At 27.9% G+C, this 26,314-nt stretch overlaps 2 protein-coding genes across 5 annotated transcripts; one reads left to right on the forward strand and one right to left on the reverse strand.

Annotated features, from left to right (window-relative positions):
* Window positions 1-4,913: 4,913 nt before the first annotated feature.
* LOC113548925 (microtubule-associated protein tau) lies at window positions 4,914-21,316 on the forward strand. 3 transcript variants are annotated; one of them, XM_026950029.1, is made up of 10 exons: window positions 4,914-5,044; window positions 7,376-7,621; window positions 8,935-9,007; window positions 9,868-11,494; window positions 12,565-12,599; window positions 12,801-12,936; window positions 13,069-13,274; window positions 13,859-14,044; window positions 19,605-19,763; window positions 21,029-21,316. In XM_026950029.1, exons 2-10 carry the CDS (start codon window positions 7,578-7,580, stop codon window positions 21,260-21,262), a joined length of 2,700 nt encoding a protein of 899 aa, XP_026805830.1. In that variant the 5' UTR covers window positions 4,914-5,044; window positions 7,376-7,577; the 3' UTR covers window positions 21,263-21,316. The 3 variants fall into 3 exon arrangements, with proteins under 3 accessions (XP_026805830.1, XP_026805831.1, XP_026805832.1); XM_026950030.1 differs by lacking the exon at window positions 21,029-21,316 and adding an exon at window positions 20,656-20,983; XM_026950031.1 differs by lacking the exons at window positions 4,914-5,044; window positions 7,376-7,621 and adding an exon at window positions 16,027-16,065 and having other exon boundaries at window positions 8,139-9,007.
* LOC113548928 (cyclin-dependent kinase 2-like) lies at window positions 21,292-25,193 on the reverse strand. Of its 2 annotated transcripts, XM_026950035.1 has the most exons (7): window positions 25,088-25,136; window positions 24,871-25,017; window positions 24,556-24,728; window positions 24,166-24,373; window positions 23,106-23,381; window positions 22,782-22,988; window positions 21,292-21,981 (listed from the first exon to the last, which is right to left on the reverse strand). In XM_026950035.1, the coding sequence occupies exons 2-7, from the start codon at window positions 24,874-24,876 to the stop codon at window positions 21,877-21,879; spliced, it is 975 nt and encodes a 324-aa protein (XP_026805836.1). In that variant the 5' UTR covers window positions 24,877-25,017; window positions 25,088-25,136; the 3' UTR covers window positions 21,292-21,876. The 2 variants fall into 2 exon arrangements, with proteins under 2 accessions (XP_026805836.1, XP_026805835.1); XM_026950034.1 differs by having other exon boundaries at window positions 24,871-25,193.
* Window positions 25,194-26,314: the final 1,121 nt, after the last annotated feature.

Consider the following 26,314-nt stretch of genomic DNA (forward strand, 5'->3'; position numbering starts at 1 on the left):
ATTTTACTTTTACTAATTTTAGTAATGAAAACTAGAAAAAAATGAATTGTTTTTGTCAATTTTGTCGGTTTTATAGATCCTGGTTATTATATTACGTATAAATCAAAATTATCATTATTAATATTTAATATATTTAAATATAATATCTATTAGGGAAAACTAAAAAATCTAAACTTTTATTATGTAACTCGTAATGCTTTACCTAAAATAAATTCATTTTAATTTTGTGCGATTAACAATAGCTACAATAAGATATGGATTGTAAAAAAATATACATTTTTCTAAGTTATAAATGGTATTATATGATTGTATAAATTATTTACGTAAAATAAAACAATTCATAGTTATTAACCAATATATTTTACGAAAATGCTTAGTTATTGTAGTTAAATAATACAAAGCTTAAAACAAAATCTCGTCCGTCGTGTAAATGTTTTGAACAAATTATGTGTAACATATTTGAATGAAATCTATTTTACAAAAAGTATATGATATCGTAGATTTCACTAGAAACTTTCTAATTGTTTTAGTTATTCTTTGCTATCTAGTATACTCCCGCGCTTACATTGTTTTATTGAATCAAGTATTAATCCAAAAATTTAAACATTTATTAGACTATATGGATTATTATAATAATAGTTATGGGATTAATCAAATATTATCTAATTATATAAATATCATACAATAGATTTAAATAATATCTATCTCCCCTCATTCTACGTTTATCATACATAAGTACATATAGAAACCGCTAGAGCTGTTGCAAAGTTGTTATAGCTGGTTTTTATTTACTCTGTAAACTGCATATATATTTTTACACTATGATTTATACCTAAAATTAATATAATGTAATTTCATATGTATTTTCACTAACAATTCATTTCTTGATTTTTTTTTTTTTTTGTATTTAAATTTTGTATGTATTTACACCCATGATCACGAATAAAATAAGATTTTTGTGAAACACAGTTTTTAAATAAACACGTGTACAATTATCACATATTAAAGGGTGGAGGGAAGAATAAAATTTAGTATAATATAGAATATAATATAAGAAACTCTCTTATATTTACGTAAAAATTTAACGTGTATATCACTATATCTGATATAAGTTAACAGTTTAAAAATGCATTGGAATACAAATTATCGATGGTTAGTTGCAGATGATGATAAATAACGATTATTTAGTAATTATACAGAAATTTTTCGTATGGGATATTGGGGTTTGTAATAATACACACTATTTTGTATCAGATCTTAGCAAATTAAACATAATTTAAAATTGTACGTTAAAATTATGTGGAAAGTGAAGATATAAATTCTGCAGTGTCAGGTTACACAAATTTCCATTACCATTGAGTTTAATGGCTTTAAATATTTAATAATCTCTCAAACTTAAGAAATCATGATAACATAATATGTCAATTGGTGCTTTATATATATCAATGAACTATTATGTTGTTGAATAATTTATAATCGTTAGATTCATCCCATGGGCTATGAATATTTATATATAATCTTCATTAGTTAAAATATTTTATTATTATTTTTTAAATTATATTTATAGCCTTTAAATCATCGTAATTTATACTAGAGAGACAGTTAAATGGTAAAGCTAAGTTATGTATATGTTTATAGTATATAAATACATTTTATATAATACAAATATATTTGTAAGAAACACTATTTTTTATTTAAGAAGATAAGACAATTTATTATAATTTATAATCATTTACTATATTTTACGAAAAATCAAGAACAATTTATCTTAACACGCTATCTACAAAATATAATATAACTTAAATTTTGTGTATAACTTTTAATTAAATTTATTTCAATCTTTACAATTTAACTACAACTTATTTTAATCGAATATCAATTTTTAAAGTTCTATACTTTTGTCCATTATGTAGGTAAGATGTCTTCGCTCGCGACTGGTAAATTATTCAATTTCTTTAATACCCTAATTAAACTTTAACACCATACCTCGATAACCCACTAAAGAGACTTGAACAAAAATGGTGTTAAGTTATTTATTTTAGAAACGATAAAAAAATAAAAAATAAAAGTATAAAGAGTGGCCACTGGAAGACTTTTTTATTGTTTTTATAATATCTATTAATGTTTAGGTATACATATAATGATTTATGATTATTCACCATATATAATATTTGTAAAAAAAATATTTACAAATCGTTTATTTGGAGAAAAAAATGGTTAATTAAAATATTTACTATTTACTCGTATTATTGTATTTATACAAATACTTAATTTTGTACAAGATATAATATATATAGTCTATGTATATGTATAATGTATATTGTATATGGTTATATCATTAAACATTACAAGGTGTTATTTCAACAAGTTTAAACTAAGTAATTATTGCATGCATAACACGTCGAACTTAATGTACTTATATTTTAGTCTATACAATAATAATATGACGTACCATAATGATCGGCGTGGTTGTTTATTTGCTGATGACAATATAACACGTAATTTGGTGGCGACGTAAATTAAAACAACTACTATAATAATACGTTGTTTCCCGTTTAACTATATTACAATTATATGTATATATATATATATATATGTATAAGTATATCCTGCTTGGTCGCGCGTTTATATTATAATAACAATATGAACGCCGCGTGATGTTGGACAATTAACTCCGGGACTTTTCGGGTTTCTCCGTGTAATATACGCACCGACTTTATCATCATCATTATTATTATTATCATGTATACTCGTGCCTAGTTGCAGCAGTTGTAGCTCAGGTTTACGTATTTATGTATAATATGTACTCTTCGAAGTACTAACACACAAATGCTCATTATCGTCGCGTGATTTTTAATTTGATTTTTATACTCTTTCCACTAAATGGATATTTACTCCACGTAACTATAGCATCGTTGCTACTAGCTTATATCCAACAAAATACGTTATACATAAACGATACAAATAAACTCAAATAATCACATAACACGTGCAGTGATGGACTTAACATTAGAAGTACCTAGACTTTGTTCGTTGTAAATTAAAAACTGTAAATTTGATTATATAAAAAAGAAAAATGAAAACATATTTCCACTTGATTAAATCACGAATTTATCAATTTAGTATGTAGTTATTGAATGGCGATGTGAATTTATGATTTTTTTAGGTAATAGTTCAGAAATAAAGAACAACTAGAGTTTCTAGTTTGGAAGTTATAGGAGCTAAAATATAAAAAAATATGCATGAAAAATTATATAAAATAATATTTTGTCATATTAGCGTGGTATAAATCAAATACATATTGCATCATTGTTGTCAAATTAATTTTCGACTACGACGATAACAATTAACACCTACCACCTATGTAAAATAATACTGAGTTTTGTATTTAATATTATTTAAAATATATTAGTTATATATTAATAAAATAAATTTTTTGGAAAATATTAAATATGTGATTGAAAATCAATAAAATATTTAATTTCCCTTAAAATCGACAAAATATGAAAAATAATATTACATATAATATATATAATATAATAATAATTATATATTATTATATGTATATAATATATTTTGAACTTAACAATAGTTTTTTTTTGGAGGGGAGGGGGTTTATTGGGCCTTTAAGACCATCCCATCTCACAACCAAGCTTCCATCCTTCTCTATTTAATGCTATATTTCTCCAATAGGAGAAACCTCCCAAATGTTCAACATCTTTTTTTATAATCTTCCCATCGCATCTTGGTCTCCCAGAGGCCTTTTACCTACAAGTTTTTTTTCAATCACTGCACGTAATAGTAGATTTTGGCTCCTCCAAGTATGGCCAGCCCACCGTAGTCTCCTACTTCTGATGACCTCCAATATGTCCGAACTACTATATAATGTTTCCAGCTCTATATTTTTTCTTCGTCTCCACTTACCAGTTATTTCATCTTTGACCGGATTATATATTTTCCGCAACAGTTTTCTTTCAAAGACCATGAATCTATCTAACCTAACCTAACCTAACCTAACCTATGTTCGTCCATTTTTCTAAGTGGCCATGTTTCCGATCCATACAATACAACCGGTCGTAATAGGGACAATGTTATATATATATCATTGAATTATATTTAATTTACATTTTAGACAACCGCAGATTTATATATAAGCTTACTTAATGTTAAATGTTCCCATAATATGTTTGCTGTTTATGTATAGAAGATATTATTTTAATAAATTAGTAAGATAATACTTAAATAACATGAAAAAAATATCAAAAAATGTCTATCATCATTTTATATTCTAAATTTTCTAATTGAAAATTTCACTATACATATTAATAAATTAGAATACTTATGCACAATTATAATAATAGAGCATTAAAAAGTAAAAATAAATTATACAAAATAATTATGAACCTTAAACGTGTTAAAAAATAATTATGCAGTACAATAATAACTCAAATGTATATTAGTATATTACGTATATTGTATTTTATATAGGCAATTGACTCGGTGTATTATAATATATTATACTGGATATTAAAAGTTGTTAAGGCTCATGAATAGTAACTTAAATAATGAATAAAATCACCTTTACTTTTATACGATATACATATTATTCTAATATAAATAATAATATTTTTATTTTTGACTATCCTTAAATTAAGTAATTTTCAAAATAATTATATTTATAATGCATTTTTTGAATTATATTTATTCTTTGTTTATTAATAATATGATGGTCATACTTAATAAATTAACATATAAATTGATAAATTTTCCATATGTCATAGTATTTATAATAACAATAATTGCAGGTATAATAATAAACATGGGTTCATTAAAATAAACTATATTTTAATTTTCGTACATAATGGGTTTTTATTTTTTAATTAGATAAAATTAATAATATTTTTTTTTATTTTAGAAAATACCAGTCCTGTCAAAAATTACATCTATCAGACGCCTGAGCAAGTATCAACTATTCAGTTTGAAAATGAGATCTCGCCTGTTGCTACAAATGGAAATTTAAACAGACCTTGCGCTTGGCAAAATAGTGAGTGTGTCAGGTGTTTACTTATTCTACTTAATACATATTATATCTTAAGTAATACGTATGTATATTGTATATATGATGGTAACACCACTGACTATTCACTCCCTTTTCCTCACATGTATTGAAACCGATAATATTGGATTTTGAATACTAGTTAAAACCGTTAAAAACCGAAATCGATATAAAAATCGAAAAAAATCAATAACGGTAACCAAAACTGAAACTGAAAACGGAAAAAATAAATACCAATATCCGAAACCGAAATCTAAATAGGAAAATTTTTTTCGGTTTCAAGCCTTGATTGTGATACATTTTATCGTAATAAAAAATAAATATAATGAAATTGATTCTGTAAAAATCAGTATTAAGTATCATTACACAGGTTTTGAAGGTAATATATTTTTATTTATTTGACGTATACTATACAGTTTAATAAATAACAATATAATTCTACAAGAAAAAGTAAAATCAAATCTAAATCTGTTATTTATCTTGCATTTAATCGTCAAAATAATAAATATGACGTTGATAGTTAATCTATTATAGCAACGTCACGTAATATTTTTTATAAAATGTATGCAGACATAACATGTCTTTATTATATTCAGATTTTAAATGCATGATATAGTTTTTTTTTTTAATAATAATTATACAACCCTTCTTTATTAATACAAAATTAATAATTATATTTAGTAAGCAAATTTAATGGATTTTAAAATATAATAATAATATAATATTTTACTGTAAAAATAGTACGAGTAATAAGAAAGACACGGAAAAAAAACCTCAAAGGTAATTAAGCAATTATAATAACAATAATAACTCATGATTTTTAAACATTTTTATGAATATACTCATACAAGTTGTACATAAATATTAAATATAGTGTAACTAAATTGTGAAATGTTATGTCAATGTTATAAAGTTTTTTTGGTCTGTTTTTAATTGTAATTAAATATAATATCTAATATACATGAGTATATTTTACGTATACCTAAAACAAATATTTAAAAATAAAATTACATACCAAAATAATCCAATAAAGATAACCAATATAATTTTAAGTAGCCAATTGGTGTTAGGTTATGCAATATATTATCTAATTTATTATTTTACTAAAAATTAGAAAATATTAACATAAAATGTTATATAGGTTTACTATATTAAAACTTAATAATTGTTATTATTGCATGTGCGACGTACGTACTTTTTATTCAATTCAATTGTTGTATTTCTTAAAGGAACTGAACAAAGTATAATCATAAGGTATACAATGCTATATAATAGTCTTATTTCACTGTACACAGTCGTTAAAATGTACGCTGCTTACCTACATATAAAACTCAATTTATTGCTATTATAATATTCACAGTGTCTTGTGGTAGGTATATTCTTCCAGAAGCTAATAATAATAATAATACGGCAACATAGGAGGGTAGATATTTATTAAACAGCAGATTACGCCGTTATTACAGGATTGCATGTCAATATTTTATTACCTAGGCAGCGCCTTTCACTTTATACTCGTATTTTTATTTATATTTTTTGGTATAAAAATATAAAGACAGCCCTCGTCGTCAGTTAAACTAGAACATGTACCAACATGTTAAGTTTTAACCTACTTGTTCAAAATTACCTAACATTATAAACTCTATGTCAAATTGTAATGTAACTGAATTACTGAGACTAAAATATTATACTATAATATCGAACGTATTTGTATTATATTAATATATTATATACAAAATACACGTATTTATTTATAGGTATACAGATTTTATTTACTGGTGTTAAAACAGTCTAACTTATAGAAGCACCCAATTGTCTAATACTATTTTAAAACATAAAATATTTGAGTTATTTATATATTATACCTAGGTACATGTATAAAAAAAAAATAACATAATATTGCTTTCTCAGAAAGTTGGTCCTCTTTGTGACTATTAAACTGCTATTTTTATGAAAGTTACAATTTTCTTATCAATAAATCTATGCAATATTTATTTAATTTTTTTATTTTATATAGATAGGTATCTTATAACTTAAATATTGCAAGCTTAATAACTCCATTCTGTATAAAATTATAATTGGAATGGTTAACTGTAATTAATAACTTAACATGATTTGATGACTTGGTGTTTATTGTATTATACTATTATAGTATATAGATATATCAATTTTATATTAACGAACATGATACCAAATATATGAATCACTAAAATGTGTACTTAGTCATAAAAAACATCATATGCATTATTATGATTGTTGGAATTTGCTATGCGTATAGTGTTTTTATTGGTGGAAAATATATTATGTATTTATATATATAAGGTTACGGAGGGAAGAGTCTCTGTCACCCCTGAAGGCTGTCCCACCACCAACCTAGCCTAGCTGCATGGAAATCGGGAGTTGTTCGTGCCGTATATAGTGTTTTATTAGCGCGTGTATAAGCACGCGAATTTTGATCACGCTGAAGTTTAGAGCTATACTCGCCGAGCTCAGTGAAGCACAAGAACTTATCGAGCTTTGACACATGTTTTCGCTCATTTTCGAATTATTATTATACTCGTATAAAAGGTATGTTATATTATATATTAATAGTAAAGCAGAAAAATATAAAGCGAGTAAATTATATAATATTTTGCGTGTACACAGTATTTACACATTTTACATACCTAAATGAATTTTGTAATATTCATTATATATTTTTATATATTATATAGACAATAATAATCCTCGTAAGATAACGGCTAAGACAAACAATTTATTTTTGATTTTTATTCGATAATTACTTCTTAGGACTTTGCTTAAAAGATTACAAAATATATTAAAATTGTATTATTAAAGAGTAACTGCGTAAATATTATTTATATTTTTAATTTTACAAATATAATCGATGTATATTGATTCTATTAATCAGATGCAGAGTAGTAATAAATTAATATACAGTAAAAACCGAGTAGGTGAAACAAATTAACTTTTTAAATGTATTATACTATTATGTATCTATAGACACATTATATAATATTCATTTGTACAACCAATCATCATTCTAAAGATATTTACAATAATTGTAAGAAATTATTGCTGTCGAAATTGAATTAAAAAAAAAAAAAAATTGTGTATTATACACTTGATTTTCGGTTATGAAATAATGACATATAAATTATAAAATAAACAGCATATTATAATAGGTATATACAGGTATGTTTAGTTCGTTTTTGAGGTCTCCATAAAATAATATACACAGTCGTTTAGTTTATACATATATTGCTCCGGAAATCGATGGATGACGTGCAATGTGGCTTTTGGTAAAATATAGTAGTTTTCCGTTGTCTACCACTCTTCCCTCATCGTCCTCGAAACATACTGAATAATCGATTCTGCCCCATTTTGTTCGTGCATTATAATATGATGAATATACATATATATATATTTATGGTTTGTGTGTGTAGGCACGATGTCAGTTAGTATATTATTATAATATGTATTTAGTATATATATACAAATATATTTATGTATTTATAAGTGTCCGATGCGCGATTCAATACAGTTACGATTCGCCAGCAGTGTATGTTGTGTGTAAAACGATGTACCTAAATGTTGTGATTATCATTTTTAGGTAATCGCAAGAAATGGATGTATAAAATACCTATTTAAAAATGTATGCATAACATAATATTGTTCGCTGTAAAATATAGTATATATTATCGTTTTAAACAACAAATGTACATTTAAATTATAATAATATACTCTCTTAAATACAAACACACATATATAGCGCGTAAATAATATAATTTTAATTAATACATACATGGCATCGTATAACTGCGATATACATTGTGAATATTAACGAAATTTATTAACAATAAAAAAAATAATATGGACAGCCATCGTCGGAGTAGCATTGTAGAACCCACGGGCGGCGGTTACGTACCGGATACAAGAAGTCAATTGAATACGGTAAGAGACGAATATTTTCATAGTATTGCACTGCTTGAGGTATAACACGGGTATATACAATTATTATAATATAGTATTATAAACCATACATGGTTTGAGCCAGGGAAAACCACAGAAAATATAATTATATTATGTGTACTCTATTTAAAAATCATTGGAATTAGATTTATTTGTACAGAGCAGTTTCGACGTTGGGTTGTTAATGTTTAACTCGAGTAGCTTTTTATACCATTTTATTGCCTTCAGTTGTTAGAGCAATATTATAACAATTATAGATAACATAATATATTATTATATACACTATTGTGTACATAAATAACAGTGAGATGAACGAAAAAAAATACAGTAACTTTTATATTGTATTGAAAGTACCTGTACTTTTTAACGAGTTGTAATAGTTTATAGTATACGTGTTAGACTTAAGTTTTATGCGAAATCTTACGTAATATTTTGGTTACATTATGCAGTCGTCTGAGACTTATGGACAGTTGGCAGACCCAATGAAGCTGCACTACGCACACAAATATAATAATTATTAGTAACGAAAAGTTTATTCCTTGGATAATAGAATTATAACTCGAAAAAATTAAAAATAATAAGTTTAGAGTCTAGTTTCACTAACGTAGAATTTTTTTTGAAGAGTATGAATACTTATATATAGATTTTGTATATTTTACAATGGAGGAAAATTAAAGTTAAATTAATAGAATAATTAACAAAATGGAACTTATAACAGCATTTTAAATGTAAAAACATTAATATTTTTTGTCTAATTCAATTTTCAACAAGAAGCTAATTTATTGCAAAGAGGCACGCGCATGTTTGTAATAAATGTACGTTTGTATTTTTTTTATTGTCAGACAACGGTACAACCCAAGCCATCACAACGGGCGCCTGAATTTGGTTCGAGACCATCGCGACCAGAGTTCTATCAGCAAGGCCCTTACGGCATAACAAATAGGCCACAGGGACAACAGCAACGGCTTCCACCGCCGAGGATGTCCGGTGACAATAAGGCTAGCCCCTGGAATATTATCAGACAAACTCTGCCACCGGATGTCGGGGTACGTAGTCCGGTACAACTGCAACAACAGCGTGGGCCACCATCCCAGAACTATAACAATATTAACAACAACAGCATTCAACAAAGACCCCCATTACAACAAGAACAGCAACAATACAGACAACAGATGCCGATGCAGGAACGCCGTGGCCCTGCGTCTCGGGTGCCCGAGGAAAGATCGTTACCACAATTTAGATCGGACAATGGTAGACAAGTGAGACCCGTTGAAGGCAGTGCCGATGACGACGAAGAAGTCATAGTCAACTCTACGATAAATCAACAGTTACAGCAACAGCAACAGCTACAACCGGCGCTAAGCCGAAGAGATTCGACGGTATTTGCAGGTGGTCGAGCTGCTGACGGAACGAGTGACCCAAACAAGCAGTGGCAGCCGAAACAGGCAGCGCAAGGAGTTATTCCGTATGGAAAACCGCAGCCGCAAGAACAACAGTACGGTCGACAATCGTTAGTAATGCCTGAGGGCCAAGAGCAGATACGTTTTCCAGCCCAGACTGCAGCCGGTGGGTATAATAGTAGCAGGCTAGCGGTAACCCAGGAAGACGAGGGTAATAGACAACCAGTGCAGGCACAAAATGGCATACAAAAGGTCAGAGATGTGCAGCAACAACAACAACAACAGAAACAGCAACAGCAACATTCGCTAATGAGACGGGATAGCGTGTTGGATGCAAATACTGCGAAAGTTAATAGTATAGACATGATGTCACGCAGAAACGACGGGATGGCCGAGTACGGAAGGAGACCGGCGCCGGACTTGCAGGATGATAGTGGCAGTAGATGGCAACCGGAGCTTATCGGTGGTGGCCGGAGACCACCGCCCATGCAGGACTCTGTGCAAGAGGACGGCAAGCGGTCACTGGCCGAGTATAAGAAAACGGAGCAGGAAGATACAAGTGGCAAACGTTTGACGGATTTCAAAAACAGCAGACCAGAAGCTGGTGCTGCCGCCGACTATGGGGCAGCGGCTGGCAGACAGATGAATGCCGCGACCCGACTAGACGATAGACCGCACGACAAACAGTCTTATGAACAACCACGAAACGAGCGCAAAGCATCACTAGAAAAAGATCAACCAGCCCCCAGAGCGGCAGCGGTAGAACACGGCAACCGAGCGTCGGAACTTAGAAAGATGCACTTCGAAGCCACTCATTTAAAACCGGTCAGAGAGCAACAGCATGTGGCTAACGATGACAGTAAGGTGACCGCAGTGCGAGGTAGGGTGGTGCCACCGGTGGATGAGACAAAGGCTAGGGATTATACGGCCGCGGCGGTGAGGTCGACCGATGACGGAAACCCGTCAAACGAACGGTACAGAGCGGCAAACATTGCTGGAAGTGGAAATGATGAGGCCGTGCCGCAGATGAGTAAGAACTCCAGGCCCGATACTTTAAAAATAATTAAAGGTATTATAATTTTTCCAGTAGGTCGATTATTACGTGCACTATAATAGTCACTTTATACATATTGCATAATATTTATTAATTAATCTTACGGGCCAAATCCCTTTGAATAATTATATGGATTAATTACATTGACAAATATATTACAATGATAGATAAATTATATTAAGTAGCAATATTAAGGCTCACTTTTCAAAGTAATAAATATAGAATATTTGTAGTATATTCAAAATATTAAATAATTTATGACTACCTAGCAGTATTTTTATACCACACCTTTGAGGGCATACGATACGTTATTGTATAATATGTATATTATATTACATCTACTTGTGTACTTGACACTTGTTAATGTAAAATTTATCGTTTAGATACATCGGAAATATACAGTGACACTGAATGTTGAAGTGTCGTTTTGACCAGTATAAAGTACCATAATATTATATAATATATAGCTCTGAATGCTTGCTTACCTATACCTCCACCCTCATCATTAATCAATAGTACAAAAATATAATTGTTCACCTCATTATGAAAATCATACGGTCTCCCACTAAACATACTGTAAGGATGTTTACCAATATCACTTGAGAGATGTACATTCGGCACCATTGCACACGAATACTAAATTGTTGAATTATTAAGTTTAATATTATAGTATATTTTGCAATCAATATTATCAGATGAATATATCATATTATTACGTTATAGGTACAGAAACAGCATATAAATATATTAGTATATTATAACATAACATAATACAGTTATAATATACGTTTGTACGTTTAAATATACCTACTTATATTCTATTATCGGTATAAATGTAATCATTTTTAATCAATGATTCAAGTTCAAGAAATAACTTAAATAATAGCAGCGTATAAGCAAATTATTAAAATTATCTACCTACAGAATATTATATACCTACGTATTACTATAGATATATTATACCAACAATAATTTAAATTACACGCTTTTATAATAATTATATTTACAATAATGTTTCAAGTATTTATATATATAAATTATAAAAAATATTAATACATTTGTTTTTGTCTGATTGTACTTTTCAGACAATGAACCCCTCAAAGATTCGTCAAACTCGAAAGTAAGCAATCTACAACATGTTTATTTTTAATTTCTTACCCATTAAGTAGTAGGTTGTATGTGTCTATATCTATATATTTAATTCCTATTCTAGGAGAATATCATCGTTTGTAGGTATACTGCAGAATTATCATTATAAATTATAATTGATTATACCTACGACTATAAAAGTAATAAGTTTATTACTGTTGTCGATGTACAGGTCGATCGTCAAAATGAAAACGACGTGGGCAAGTCGCCGAGTAAAATCCCGAAAAAAGACCGGTCAGAATTGAAAACGCCCACTCGAGCCGTTACGCCAAAGTCTCCCGAGAGCTTGATGTCAATTGGACAAAAGAGTGAGTAATGAATTGATGACAACGAAGCTTAGAAGAATTAATAAATTGATGACAACTGGGTTTAGAGGAATCAAATGAAAAATTAAATTGATTCTTAATTACTATTTTATATTTCTATCATTGTGGTCATAGGGTTGCCAATGAATAAAGTGCAAGTAGGATCTGCACCATCTCCAAATCTCAAGGTAGTCCGATCAAAAGTAGGATCACTACAGAACACCAGCCACAAACCTGGTGGTGGACAAGTGAAAATCGAAAACAGAAAACTCGAATGGAAAGCTGGTACGAGAGTCGAGGCTAAAAACGACGCGTATGTTCCCGGTGGTGGTGATAAAAAGGTAATAATATTTATGCTCATATATTGTAAAAATATAATGGGCGTATTATTAGTAAAAGGAACGAAATATGCCTGAACTCTATGTATCTTTATCTACATTAACCTAATCCTTATACTTTTGTAAATTTGACATCGCCCTTACGTAATTAATAATATTAATAATTATTATTATTGCTATGCCTTGTAATTATCATTAAATGACATTTTAAAGTTCAATATATATAAATGCATTTTCTTATAATTACTAAAATCGTTTAAAAAGCATAACTAACATGCGATTAATTTTAATTTTGTCAACTACTGGACACTGGTATAGTGGAACCTATAGATCATGAGTTTAAAAAATACTATGGAAATCTAAATTAGAAATAAAGTTGTTGTTTAAGTATTGAGTATCTAGTTGATTTACGAGAAAATCATAAGTACTGAACTATTTAATTAGGCGCTGGTTTGACCAATATATTATTATATATTATTTTATGTTATTATTATAGTTACATTATTTTTGTTATTGTTTATTTAATTTAAATTATATTTCGATGAGTAGACCTTTTGCACTTCAACCTATAATGTTTATTTTTACAGATTCAAAGTGTTAAGCTCCAATGGAACGCTAAACCTAAAGTAGGTTCATTGGACAACAAAACACACAAGCCTGGAGGCGGTGACAAAAAAATCGAAACCGTTAAACTCGACTTCAAAGACAAGGCAAAACCGAAAATTGGGTCTAAAGACAACATTAAACACACTCCCGGCGGAGGAGCTGTAAAGGTAATATTATAATAATACCACGGTGGTAAAAAAATAAAAATCAACATGTTTTATTTTTATTAGATCAATCATCTATGATCTTCATTTGATTATATCATCTAATTATCAAGCATTATATGTGTCATATATTCGTACACTATAGTGTCATCTGAATTATAATACTATAACATAAATTAAATTGTTCTAATTATCATGAGGTATTGACGTGTAAGGATTAATCTTATTTTATATTTAATTTTTTTGCATTTAAAACTTATTGATTTCTAATTAGTTTGTTCAACAACAAAATAAAATAAAAATATAAAAATACTATGATGTATTATGGTTATTAAGAACACGACTAAATACAAGAATAAAAATTTCACAATAAAAAAAAAATCCTTAATTCATTATTTGTAATTCTATCAATCTTCGTATATTTATAGTATTTTTAAAATTGAAAAATAATTATTAAGTTGTATACTATTCATTCTTAAAATCAAAAACATAATTATGTTTCGGTAAAATAACTAGCTATTATAATACAACCTATACCCAGATAGTAAGTATTACTATCTGGGTATATTATAATAAATTATTGTATGTGCCTGGGAAAATTCCATCGAATAAATAAAAAAAAAAACATTTTTCCCATGATAATAATATTACGATAGATAGTTAAAATATATAATATGTGAAATACATGGAAATTTGTTGGCCCGCGAAAAACAATTATTTTTTGTGTATAAATAGGGTTAGTGTTATTTGCAATTGGTTACAGAAAATAAAATAGTTATTAAAATTTGATTTAATTTTAAACCTATAATTCATGTTTGTCAAAACCACCAAAATTATTGTGTTAAAAATCTGTGTATTTTTTATTTAATGGAGTTTAAGGAACGGTAAATCCACGAACGTTTAATTTGTCATAGGCAACGCTGTACATGATCAGTTATGCCATAATAAATTATATAGTACCCTACCGTACACAAATATTACTATATCAATTATTGTACTTCATTTATTGATATATAATTGTTTCATCAGTCATTACTCATTACTCATTACGAATAAATATTAAACAGGTATTACACTATGGATGGCGCCGATGGCGGTGAGAAAGGAACTTATTAGTATTAAGTCCACTCTAATAACTCTCAACCCCCTTCCCTAAATACAAAAATATTAAATATTATTTTACTTATAACGTCATTTTATTATTTTAAAATTACTATTTATAAGTTGGATTCTATTTTGGTAAATTTTATCTTTGGCTTGACGCCCTGACCTGTTTCATCCCGTTGATGAATAAACAATTTATTTTATTTATTTATTTATTTTTAATATTTTATAAGAATATAAAGATCATTTTTTTTTTTTTAAGAGAAATATTATATTTGGTATACAAATATGAATATAAATGAAAGATTAAGTAAAAAAGAAATATTATAAATCACTTAACAAAATTGTATTAAATTACCGCCTAATATGAACTATACATACATAGCTTGTACCTGTACTAAACAGGAATTGCATTATTATATGATGATATGTTATAAATTTATAAATAATATTTTATAGATAATTTTATTAACAGAGTACCCTGCAAACAAATATATGTATATAATAATTTATATTACTTAGGTATTATATTAGCATTGATTATAAATATTTGTGTGTACAATAAATGGTATAGATATATTATGGCTATTGGATATAATAGGACTAATAAAGTAATAAGTAATAGGTACATATTTATTTTATGATATTTTACGATATTGGTCAAAAAATATTATAGGTATTCCGATATAGTTAATTAAATAAATTCAAAGCGTTCATATACAACTACTTACTTTTTTTAAAGGTTTATCTAAACTTTTGTTTTTATATTTTTAAAACTTCACTTCCGGCACGATCCTAATAATAGTAAATATTACTTCGTCATATAGTTTATCAATAAGGCTGTACTATTTGTTATGGAAAACCATATTTTAATTTTTTAGAGCCAATCCACACAATTATTAGAAAAGGAATCGCACGACGTGAGTAAATAAATAATTAGGTCGCAAAATGCGTATATATCTATACACACACACACACACATATATATATATATGAATGTATGTATAGATATAGACCAGATATTTCCTCGTAATATAATAATATATATTCACCAAGTCACAACGCTTAATGCATATACATATACTTAAGTAGGTAAAATATTATACCTACAAAACTGTAAAACTGTTATGCAAAACTGTTTGTATAAACGAGTGTGCGTGTTCATATTTTACACTGCAATACTATAGGTATTATATTTATATTATACATATATTATGCAGTACCTACACCGTTTCCACTGTCTTTATATTATATTATACACTGATTGTTCTGTGTTCATTTTTGTCTCTGCAAATATTTTTACATATTACATACCTATATCGTTTTAAGTGTGTTATTTGTTATATAAAAAAAACAGCAATCCGTTTTAAATTATAATATACTGAGCGACTGAAAAAATTCGTTTTAGAGAAAACGTTAGATAGATATGATTTTTTATTACTTATACGAATATCTAATCATAAATCAGCCAACCTATACGGCTATACGGTAGTATATCATAATATTATGTGCGAATATTTTGAATGCCGTAAATGATGTATCTACCTACCTATGCCTAGTCGAAATATAATGTTCCTACTTAATTGTTAAAATAAATAAGTAAATATTTTCATTACTATGTTTTCTATAATTATTTGTTAGATTACAATTTACATAAAAATGAAAAGTTAGGTGGGACCTCTTATGATAATTCAATAAAAGTTTAGACTTTTTGAGAAGAACCACAAACTGTAAGCCTGGAGTGGCACTGATTATTCACAAATTTTTAAAGAAATCCAACCAAAAAAATATAGACAGAATGATTCTTTTATCAAACAACGTTCATTATTTCAAAAAGTATTAATGTTTTCGAAAATATTTTTTTACATAGTTTCAATTTGTTAAAAAACAACGTTTTTATTAAAAATTTATATTTTTAAATATTTTTTATCCTTATATTTTTTTAAGATTTTACTTTTTTGAATGACAACATAGATTTTTAATTTCATATTCTAAAGCAGAATAATTTTTTAAGTATTTTGATACATAAAAATCGAATTTAGGGTGAGTAGTTTATGAGTTATACTTATTTAAAGTTTAGACAAGCGGAGTAGTAGACAAGCATTTTGCGGGGTAACCCCGTACCACTCCGCGCAACTAAACTTTAAATACGTATAACTCATAAACTACTCGCCCTAAATTCGATTTTTATGTATCAAAATACTCAAAAAATTATTCTGCTTTGGAATATGAAATTAAAAATCTATGTTGTCATTCAAAAAAGTAAAATCTTAAAAAAATATAAGGATAAAAAATATTTTTAAAACATTAATACTTTTTGAAATAATGAGTGTTGTTTGATAAAAGAATCACCCTGTATATTAACTTTATTTTATTAATTAATCGATTATATGGTGTTATACTTACATTCTAACTACGTACATTTTATGCAAGGTGATTTTTCAAACATATAACTGCCCCTCCAATTTTTCTATTGTTCTAAAAATGAATACCTTTAGATATAAATATGTTATAAAAATAAATAAAAGAAAACCTTCAAAACAAAATAAAAATTCTAATAAGTAAAGTACTTAGAATAAATAGCTAGTATAATACGAGTAGTGTATTCTAAGATAAATAGTTCTAAAAGATGGTTTTTCAAAAATATGAAGTATAAAGTATAAAGTAACATTAAATCTAATATACCTAAGTATATTAATAATGCTTATATGTTTTTTTTACAAACCATAAAATGTTAATAGATTAATATTAATTAAGCAGTAATTACTATTTTAAAATCATCAAAATCCCAAATTTTTTAACTTATAGGTACCATTTAGGTTTTGAAAAATATCGTTAACTCCTTAAATGGTGTTTTTTTTATATATATCGTTTATTTTATGAAAATGTACAATCTATAAAAAAATATGGTACAATAAGTAAATGTGAAGAATGAATATAATGATACGACGAGAAAACGACAATGGATAGGAGTTTCGCATTAGAAACTGTGATGGATGGTAATGTTAGAAAGAAATAATAATGAACACGTTAAGTGTGATGTACTTTGAGATCTCTGGGCCATTCGCGTTTCAAACGTCTGGCTGGGTTGTCCTGAAGATCATGGGTATGAAGTTGAGCAATAACTGCCGTTGAGTGTGTTTGAGTGGTGTTCCATATTGAAGTGTAAGCGTAGGTAATATGTAATAACTGTTTGTCTTATGGTGGTGATTTGAAAGTCATTATGTAGAGCAACATTTGTGACGTAACAAGTGGCTTTAGCAATTATGCAGAGGCAGATAGCTTAGAATGCTTGTATAGTTTTTGTGTTCGATGGTTTAGCGGTAGGTACCTATCCCAGAGAGCGATTCTGTATGACACGATAGGTTGCAGTAGGGACAGGCCCGGATTAATACAATCGTAGGCCCTAGGCAAAGCCGTAGCTGGGGAGGGTCCAGTGGTCTGAACACCTCAAGACTTTTTTAAAAATAGAAATATTTTATAGTGATGAATAAAGTTAATTGACTATGAACTTTCAGTATTTATATTTAACCCCCCCTCCTCCGAAATTGTTTTCAGTTGCAGCCTTGGTCTTAGGCACAGTGCTTTTAATTCCTATGCGCTTATAGAGCACTGCGGTGTCCAGTATTTAAAAGGGTATAAAACCTTCTGTTAAGGAGAGGAAGTGTTGAATTTCGATGTTAATCCTTTAAAATCTAAACTTTTATACGATAATATTTTAATAAATCTTAAAAACAGTTAATTTTACTCAGTCTACAAATATATAGAAAATTAATTTGTTAAAACCATAAAAAAAAACTTATTTTACGCTAATTTGAATATTTCTTTATCCCTCTCGTATTTAAGTATTAAACAAGATAATTGTAATAAAAAAAAATAGTATCCATACATTTTATTTTTGTAGGCCCTAGGCACAGTGCCTATAGTGCCTATGCGCTAATACGACCCTGAGTAGGGATTTGTAGAATATAGTAGTCGGTTAGAGATGTGCATATTAGATTTCAGGAGAGGCCTAAAGATGTGTAGGTAGGATGCGACTATTTAGTTGTTTACATTTGGTTTTGAGCGGGAGCCCCAGTTGAGCCTTCTATCGAATAGTTGAGCGAGATATTTAACTTAAATGGTGTTCAAATCTAAATAAGTATTTGAAAGTCTGGTCCATAAGTTGGTATATCCATATATCCGCATAGAATTTGCATTCGTTATTAAGTAAAAATAATGATAAGCGTGTTTAATAAATTAACTATAGGTAGGTAAATTAAAAAATCTTCATTGGCAATTCATACATACACACACATAAAATGAAACTATAATAATTGCAATAACGGATTGCTGCGCTATAAAAACTACCAACGCTGCTCCCGTTTTACGTGCACATTTAAATCGCATTTACAACAATATATACTTATTATAATTACTTATAATATTATTAAACTTGTATTATATAAATATATTTTAGATTGAGGATCAAAAATTGGATATAAAAGCTCAGAGTAAAGTCGGATCGTTGGACAACGTGAAACATAGACCGGGCGGAGGAGAGGTGAAAATATTTGACGACAAGAGTTACATAAAACAAACAACTGCGGGACAGATCGGAACGCCGACAAAAACACAGGTATAATATGTTATTATTTATCCTCTACATTTATTAACGTCCGTATGTAGGTAATGTATAAGTTAACGGTAGATGAGGCACTTAGGTACCTATTAAGATATATGGTGATTGTCCTAATACAGAATAAAATTGTAACCTACCTAGGCTAGCGGTCAATGTTAATGTTTTCTAAAACATAAATTTATTTTTTGTACTATCACTCATCACACTATATTCTTTGTATTAATAAAAAAATTGTCTTTATGATCATTCACAATTATCGATATTTAGATGAGCTGAAAAAGTGCAACAATATATTTGGCTATACATCATCTTTATTTACAAATGTTAACACCTACTTAATTACTTAAAAATAAAAATGTAAAATGATCAGAAACATAGTATAAATTAGATTTTATTTCTAAATATACAGTACCTATTATAATTTACAAAAACTTAAAACTACCTACTTATATAAAATAATCATAGATATAATAATAATCTATAATGTCTATGAAAATAATAAACCTAATCTGGAAGTGGTAGATATGTTGATTAATTCAATTACTGTCTTCAAAATAGTTTTCTATGATATTCGTTCACATTACCTTTAACCTAGATAGGCCTATATTATAATCTATAAATATTTATTAAAAAAGAACATTCAACATTTAATTTTAACAAGCTTTCATAAGTAACACCTCTAGCCACTAAATGTCTATACATTATTATTATTATTAATTGTTTAATGTTCATAGTTATAAGTACAAATTTGTATTATTTATAAAATGTATTTATAACCACTACATTTATGCTTAAACCTCATGACGAGGGCTTTATTAGACACTAAAAGTAGATATTAAACAAAACACAATGTTTGTATAAATCGCACAGCTTTAATGATTATTTACAGAGCTCGAGATCATCGCAAGCTGGCAATTTAGCTGAACAAGAAATTTAGACTACCATCTTCATCACTTCATAAGTGTTATTTTGTTATTACGTATTTCATACCTGAAGTACACATTATATAATAATAATATATAGTATTAATGCTTTTGATAAGGCTCTATTAAAGCCAGAGCACATATTATTATGTATTAATTATTACTGAATAATATGTTTGCACAACCATAAAACATTTGCTGGTACATGTACGTATTAATAATAATCAAATGTAAAAAGCATCATTTTGTACTAAGTTTTATCGATTTTAAAATACAATTTTATTATCTCTTTTTGACACCACAACAATATTGTCGTTATTCCGTTTCATTGTTGCATAGCTCCGGAGGAGTTCTAGTTTGAAAAGTCCATTAAGTATGAAGTTATATAGCCCTGACGAACGACCCAAAAGTCATGTGAAAATTGTCGTTACACCAACAAGCGAAGAAGATTTGTACAATAAAATAGCAACAGACAACAACAAAGGAGGATTTAGGAGATCAGCTTATATTCGATCACCTTCACTACACAATGACATAGTTATACCAGAAGAGGCAGTTAAAACAAAAAAATGATAAGATTTAATAATAATTTAAGAATTATGTGTTTTCCATCAATCGTACAGTGTTTTCATAAAAACATTCCAGGTGTAGCATAAGGTTGCTACATGTACAGTTCCTGATATTAGTAGCATAATTGAGACATTGGAATTTAATGTTATAGATATATGGTACAATATCCACATTTGTGTGATGGTAATAATAATAATTAATAAATGACTTAATTCAAATACTGATACAAAATCAAATTATAATACAGTAAGTACAAGAGTGATTATGGGATAAATTGCATATTTAACTAAACAAAAATTAATAAGAAAAAAAATTAAAACAAAATTCATTATATAATAAAATAAAATTTTCAACAAAAAGGGAAAATAAATTGAATACATTAATCTTGTTACAGGTTTGAACTCGTGTCGATTATTTTTTATACATGTTTTTGGCCCAAAGCAAGTCATAATATTAACTTAAATTTTAACTTTTGGTCAATGGTAGTATTTCACTAACTATTTACACTTTAAAATTTAAAATTTAATTTTGGTACAACTAGAATGTTTTCAACACTCCAAAAATAAACCAGATATTCATAACTCACTAAAAAAAAAGTTAAAAATTATTGATATTATTTAAGGTGTTTCCGGTAGAGATTCCAGTCTTAAACTATGAAAATACTCCATTTCCAATATTTTTTCAGCGGACATTCTGTTTGCCGGATTGTAGGTACACATTGCCTGTTGTTAAAGAAAAGTATATTAGTTATAATATTAACATTATAGTTACTTACATTTCCTTATATGTAAAAATAAGTTTAAATTATCAATTTAATTTTTACATTATTGAAAATGTGGTATTTTATAATGTGGGATTAAAAAAAAATATTTAAAATAATTCATTAATAATTATGATATTAACATAAAATTATTTCCATAAATTTGTATCTAATAAATGGTAATTTCCAATCTGAGATTTGTGATTATTTTAAAATATATAACATTCAAAATTTTTTTACAAAACATGTATCATAGGAAATAAATCTTAGACTTTTTAATTAAATACTTTCTTAGTTTCACTTGTACCTATTTATAAGAAATAACAGTTAATATGTAATATAAAAATTTGATGTATTAAGAGATTTTGTTACTATTACTTCTTTAAGTAATTTCAATTTTAATGGATATCACTATTATATTTTAAAATAAATGATAGAAAGAAGAAATGTAATCTTCTATAAATGAAACATTTAACATTTTTTTGAATAAATCTTTTATATCTATAAGTGATCAAATTCAATGTTCTAACAACCACTAATCAAGGGTGGTATACATTAATAAAAAAATATTTTTATTAAAATTAAAATTACTATAATACATTGAGGTTTAAAAATAAAATTAATAATATTTATTTTATTGTCAACTATCAACTAATACTTAGCACATTTTTTTTTTTATGTGACTGTAGTTATTTTTGTTTTGATTTTAATTCAAATATTGTTAGTGTTTTTATTATTCTGTTAATAAACACTTTTACTCACATAAAAAACATTTTGTTGATTTTTATCAGAGAGTTCAGGTAAGAATTCTTCGATAAGACGTGCTTCCCATAATGGAAATAATGGTTTAAAATCTGGTAATTTATGTACCCCAGGCCACGTGACATCTGTTGGAGTTCCAAGAGTCCGAAAGATTCTAAATAACTGGTCAATTTCTGAATCACCAGGAAACAATGGTCTTAAAGTCATCTATTTAAATAAAACAACACAATAAAAATATAAAAGTTGGAATAATAGTGTTTATTATTTTTTAAAACATTTTTAAAATAGTACAATGAAAAATAAATATGCATTTTAAAAACTCACCATTTCTGTAAATATACACCCAAGGCTCCAAAGATCTACAGCCATGGTATATACTTTGGCTCCCAATAATATTTCAGGAGCTCTATACCATAAAGTTATTACTTCGTGTGTATAGTTACGCAGGGGAAAAGAAAAGGCTCTAGCCAATCCAAAATCTGCCAATTTGATTATACCACCAGCAGTATTTACCAAAAGGTTTTGTGGCTTCAGATCCCGATGAACAATGCGATGGATATGACAATATGCTAATGCATTTAGTATTTGGTATAAGTAACTCTGAAAGTTGAAAATAATTTTATAAAAGTACTTTCAGAAATATTAAAAATAAGTAAATAAAGTTAAAATAAAATGAATTAAATTTTATCATAAATATTGCATAAAATTATGTGTCAGGAATATAGAACTAAGCAAGTATAATTGACTAAGAATACATTTAAACATATGATAAAATGTATAAATGAATGAATAGAATTTTCATGGGTATTAATGTGGGTACTTAGAGCTAGGAGTGATAAGTTTGTATCATGAAAATGTACTACCAGAAACTTCAATGTTGAAAGAAAATGGAATCATTTATTTCTACTATAAATTTTAGTCAAGCACAAAAATGAAAAAATGAATACATTATTTTTAATATAGCCTTCTGTTTTTTAATCTCTAATATCAAAAATAAGTGTTATTATTGTGAAAAAAAATACTCAATGATTTATTAACTCATTTTAATACTTTTTATAATGTTGTTATGCGTGTATGCAAGTATTCTTATAATACATAAAGCATTAATTATTATTTAAGAATATGGGATATGCACTAGCTACTTACTTATGGTATTTTTCAATACATTTAAAATTACGAAAATCAAGAATTTAAATTTCTAAACAAGGTACACAAAAATGATTTTGATTTAGTTTATTTTTTACTAAGTCAAGAAAATATATATTTTATTAATATGCAGTTATAAATTGGATAAGAACTATTAATAACATGACTATTAAATGAGGTTAATGGTTTAATACTATAGTAATATCTATAAATATTTTCTTTAATAATTAAATTTTACCTTGATTTGAGGTTCAGGTAATCCAAATCCAAATTCTTTTCTGCGCAATTCTAATACTTTTTTTAAATCATAGTCCATAAATTCAAATACTAAAAACAATTTTTTGTCAGACATTATGACATCATGGAGTTTAACAACATTTTCATGGTTTATTTCCTTCAACAATGAAATCTCCCTCATGGCTGTAGAAGGTACACCTTCTGCACTTCTGTACAATTTATTAAAAACAGTTACAACATACATACATACATAGAAAAACGTTACAACCAATCAAGTAGACAAAATCATTTTGTGACTAATGGGAGATATCCAAAGTGCTAAGTGGTGACTTGCATTTCTGGCAAAAAAAAAACCCAAATCTAACTGGGAAGTTGTTGAACAAAAACTTACGATTCCATTCTGACTTTTTTCAGAGCAACAAACTTGCCAGTTTGCTTGTCTAACGCTTTGTACACAACCCCATATGTTCCTTCGCCAATCTGCTCCAACTTGTCATAGTTGACGTTGATGCTGACATTTTTCGTTGGACCTTCTTTCACAAACTGTCTACTCTTCACAGTGCTCTACAAAAATATTCGCAAGACGTGACACGAGTGTACAAGCTCACACAAATAAGCACACATATAGGTAGATAACAGGATAGGTATAAATAAAAATTATGTAAGAATAATAAATTATTACTACCGTACACGTCACATTACATACCTGCATGTCTCGTCGGCTGACGTGAGAAAGTCGGTAAATAGGGATAGGCACAGGAAGTACTGAAAATCGAGTATTTGTAGCACAATCGATGACGTCGTTCAAAATCGGTCAATTTAATGGAAAACCGATCGTCAAACGTCTTACGTCCTGTGGGTGTAACGAAACGAAAAAAAAAGAATATAAATTCAGAAAACAACAACGACGGAAAAAGAATTACGTCCGGTCAAATAAATAGTGGAGATGGTGATGTATATTTAACAAGTAACAACGTAAGTCATAAGAAGAAAAAAATAGTTAATGTAAACATTGTAAACAAATGCTCGATGATAAAGTCAGATTTTCCCGCCGTTTTCGCACATGCACCGAGACGGATGACCCAGTGCTACCAGATAGTCCGGGTCAAAATACCCGGTGTAATATCCCGCCGTACATGAAGTTCGTAAAAAATTACAACTTGCATCAAGAATAAGGTCATCATGATTGTTTTTATTTTATGTTTAAAAAAACGTTTATTAAATATTTATAATCTATACATAAGTACAATAATTCTATTTAATCAAAGTGTAAGGTATAAATGATTGTGATAAATACCACGGATCAAGACTCTGTGCCGAGTCTTCCTCCTTTTTTATACTGGTTGGATACATTTAATTATGTTATAAAATTATCAAAAAAATATGATTACACGTTTAGTAAATATTTACTCCGATTATATCAGTTGCGTTAAATGTGTTTGAGTGGTCTTAACTAATTGCCTATAATGAGAATGGTTATGAGGTTAGCTGTGTGATGAGGCAGTATTGATGTTTCAATGTTTGATTGGAGTTTACCGTGATGACCGCGGGAAACTTTTCGTAAAAATTGATAGACTCAAAATTTCTTGGATAGTTTCAATTTGTAGATTGTTGTAGAGTGATTTTTTCGTCACAAACCAAGGGATTTTTGCGATGATGCACGGACGAACAAATAGACTGAAAAGCTTGGAATTTTTGGGAATTGACTTTCTTAGATAGCTCCTTATAAGAATAATACAATAAGTCAAAATATCTATGTTGAAAGATATTGAGTTTTTATGTAAACTGTAGGTAGATGTATTGTTGAATACTTGAATATTATGCACTAATTATGTATTTAACAATATTAAAATAATAAAATACAGCAATTTATTATATTTTACTGGATTAATTTCCACTTAAATTTTATGTAGTTACTTACATATTATATTACATACTACACAATTCACAGAATCAAATGTTATATATTTCCACGACGTACTTAACCACATTTATAACATACAAATAATTTTGTCAAAAAAGAAGTTAACATTAAAAAAAAGTATCCACCTATACCTACACATTTTTATATTTTAAATGTTATGATTAGGTTAGGTGTTATAGGTACAATTTATATATACTCAATAGCTTAATAAATTATGTTATCGAGT

The sequence above is a fragment of the Rhopalosiphum maidis genome, chromosome 1 (assembly GCF_003676215.2).
Source record: "Rhopalosiphum maidis isolate BTI-1 chromosome 1, ASM367621v3, whole genome shotgun sequence".
NCBI lineage: Eukaryota > Metazoa > Arthropoda > Insecta > Hemiptera > Aphididae > Rhopalosiphum > Rhopalosiphum maidis.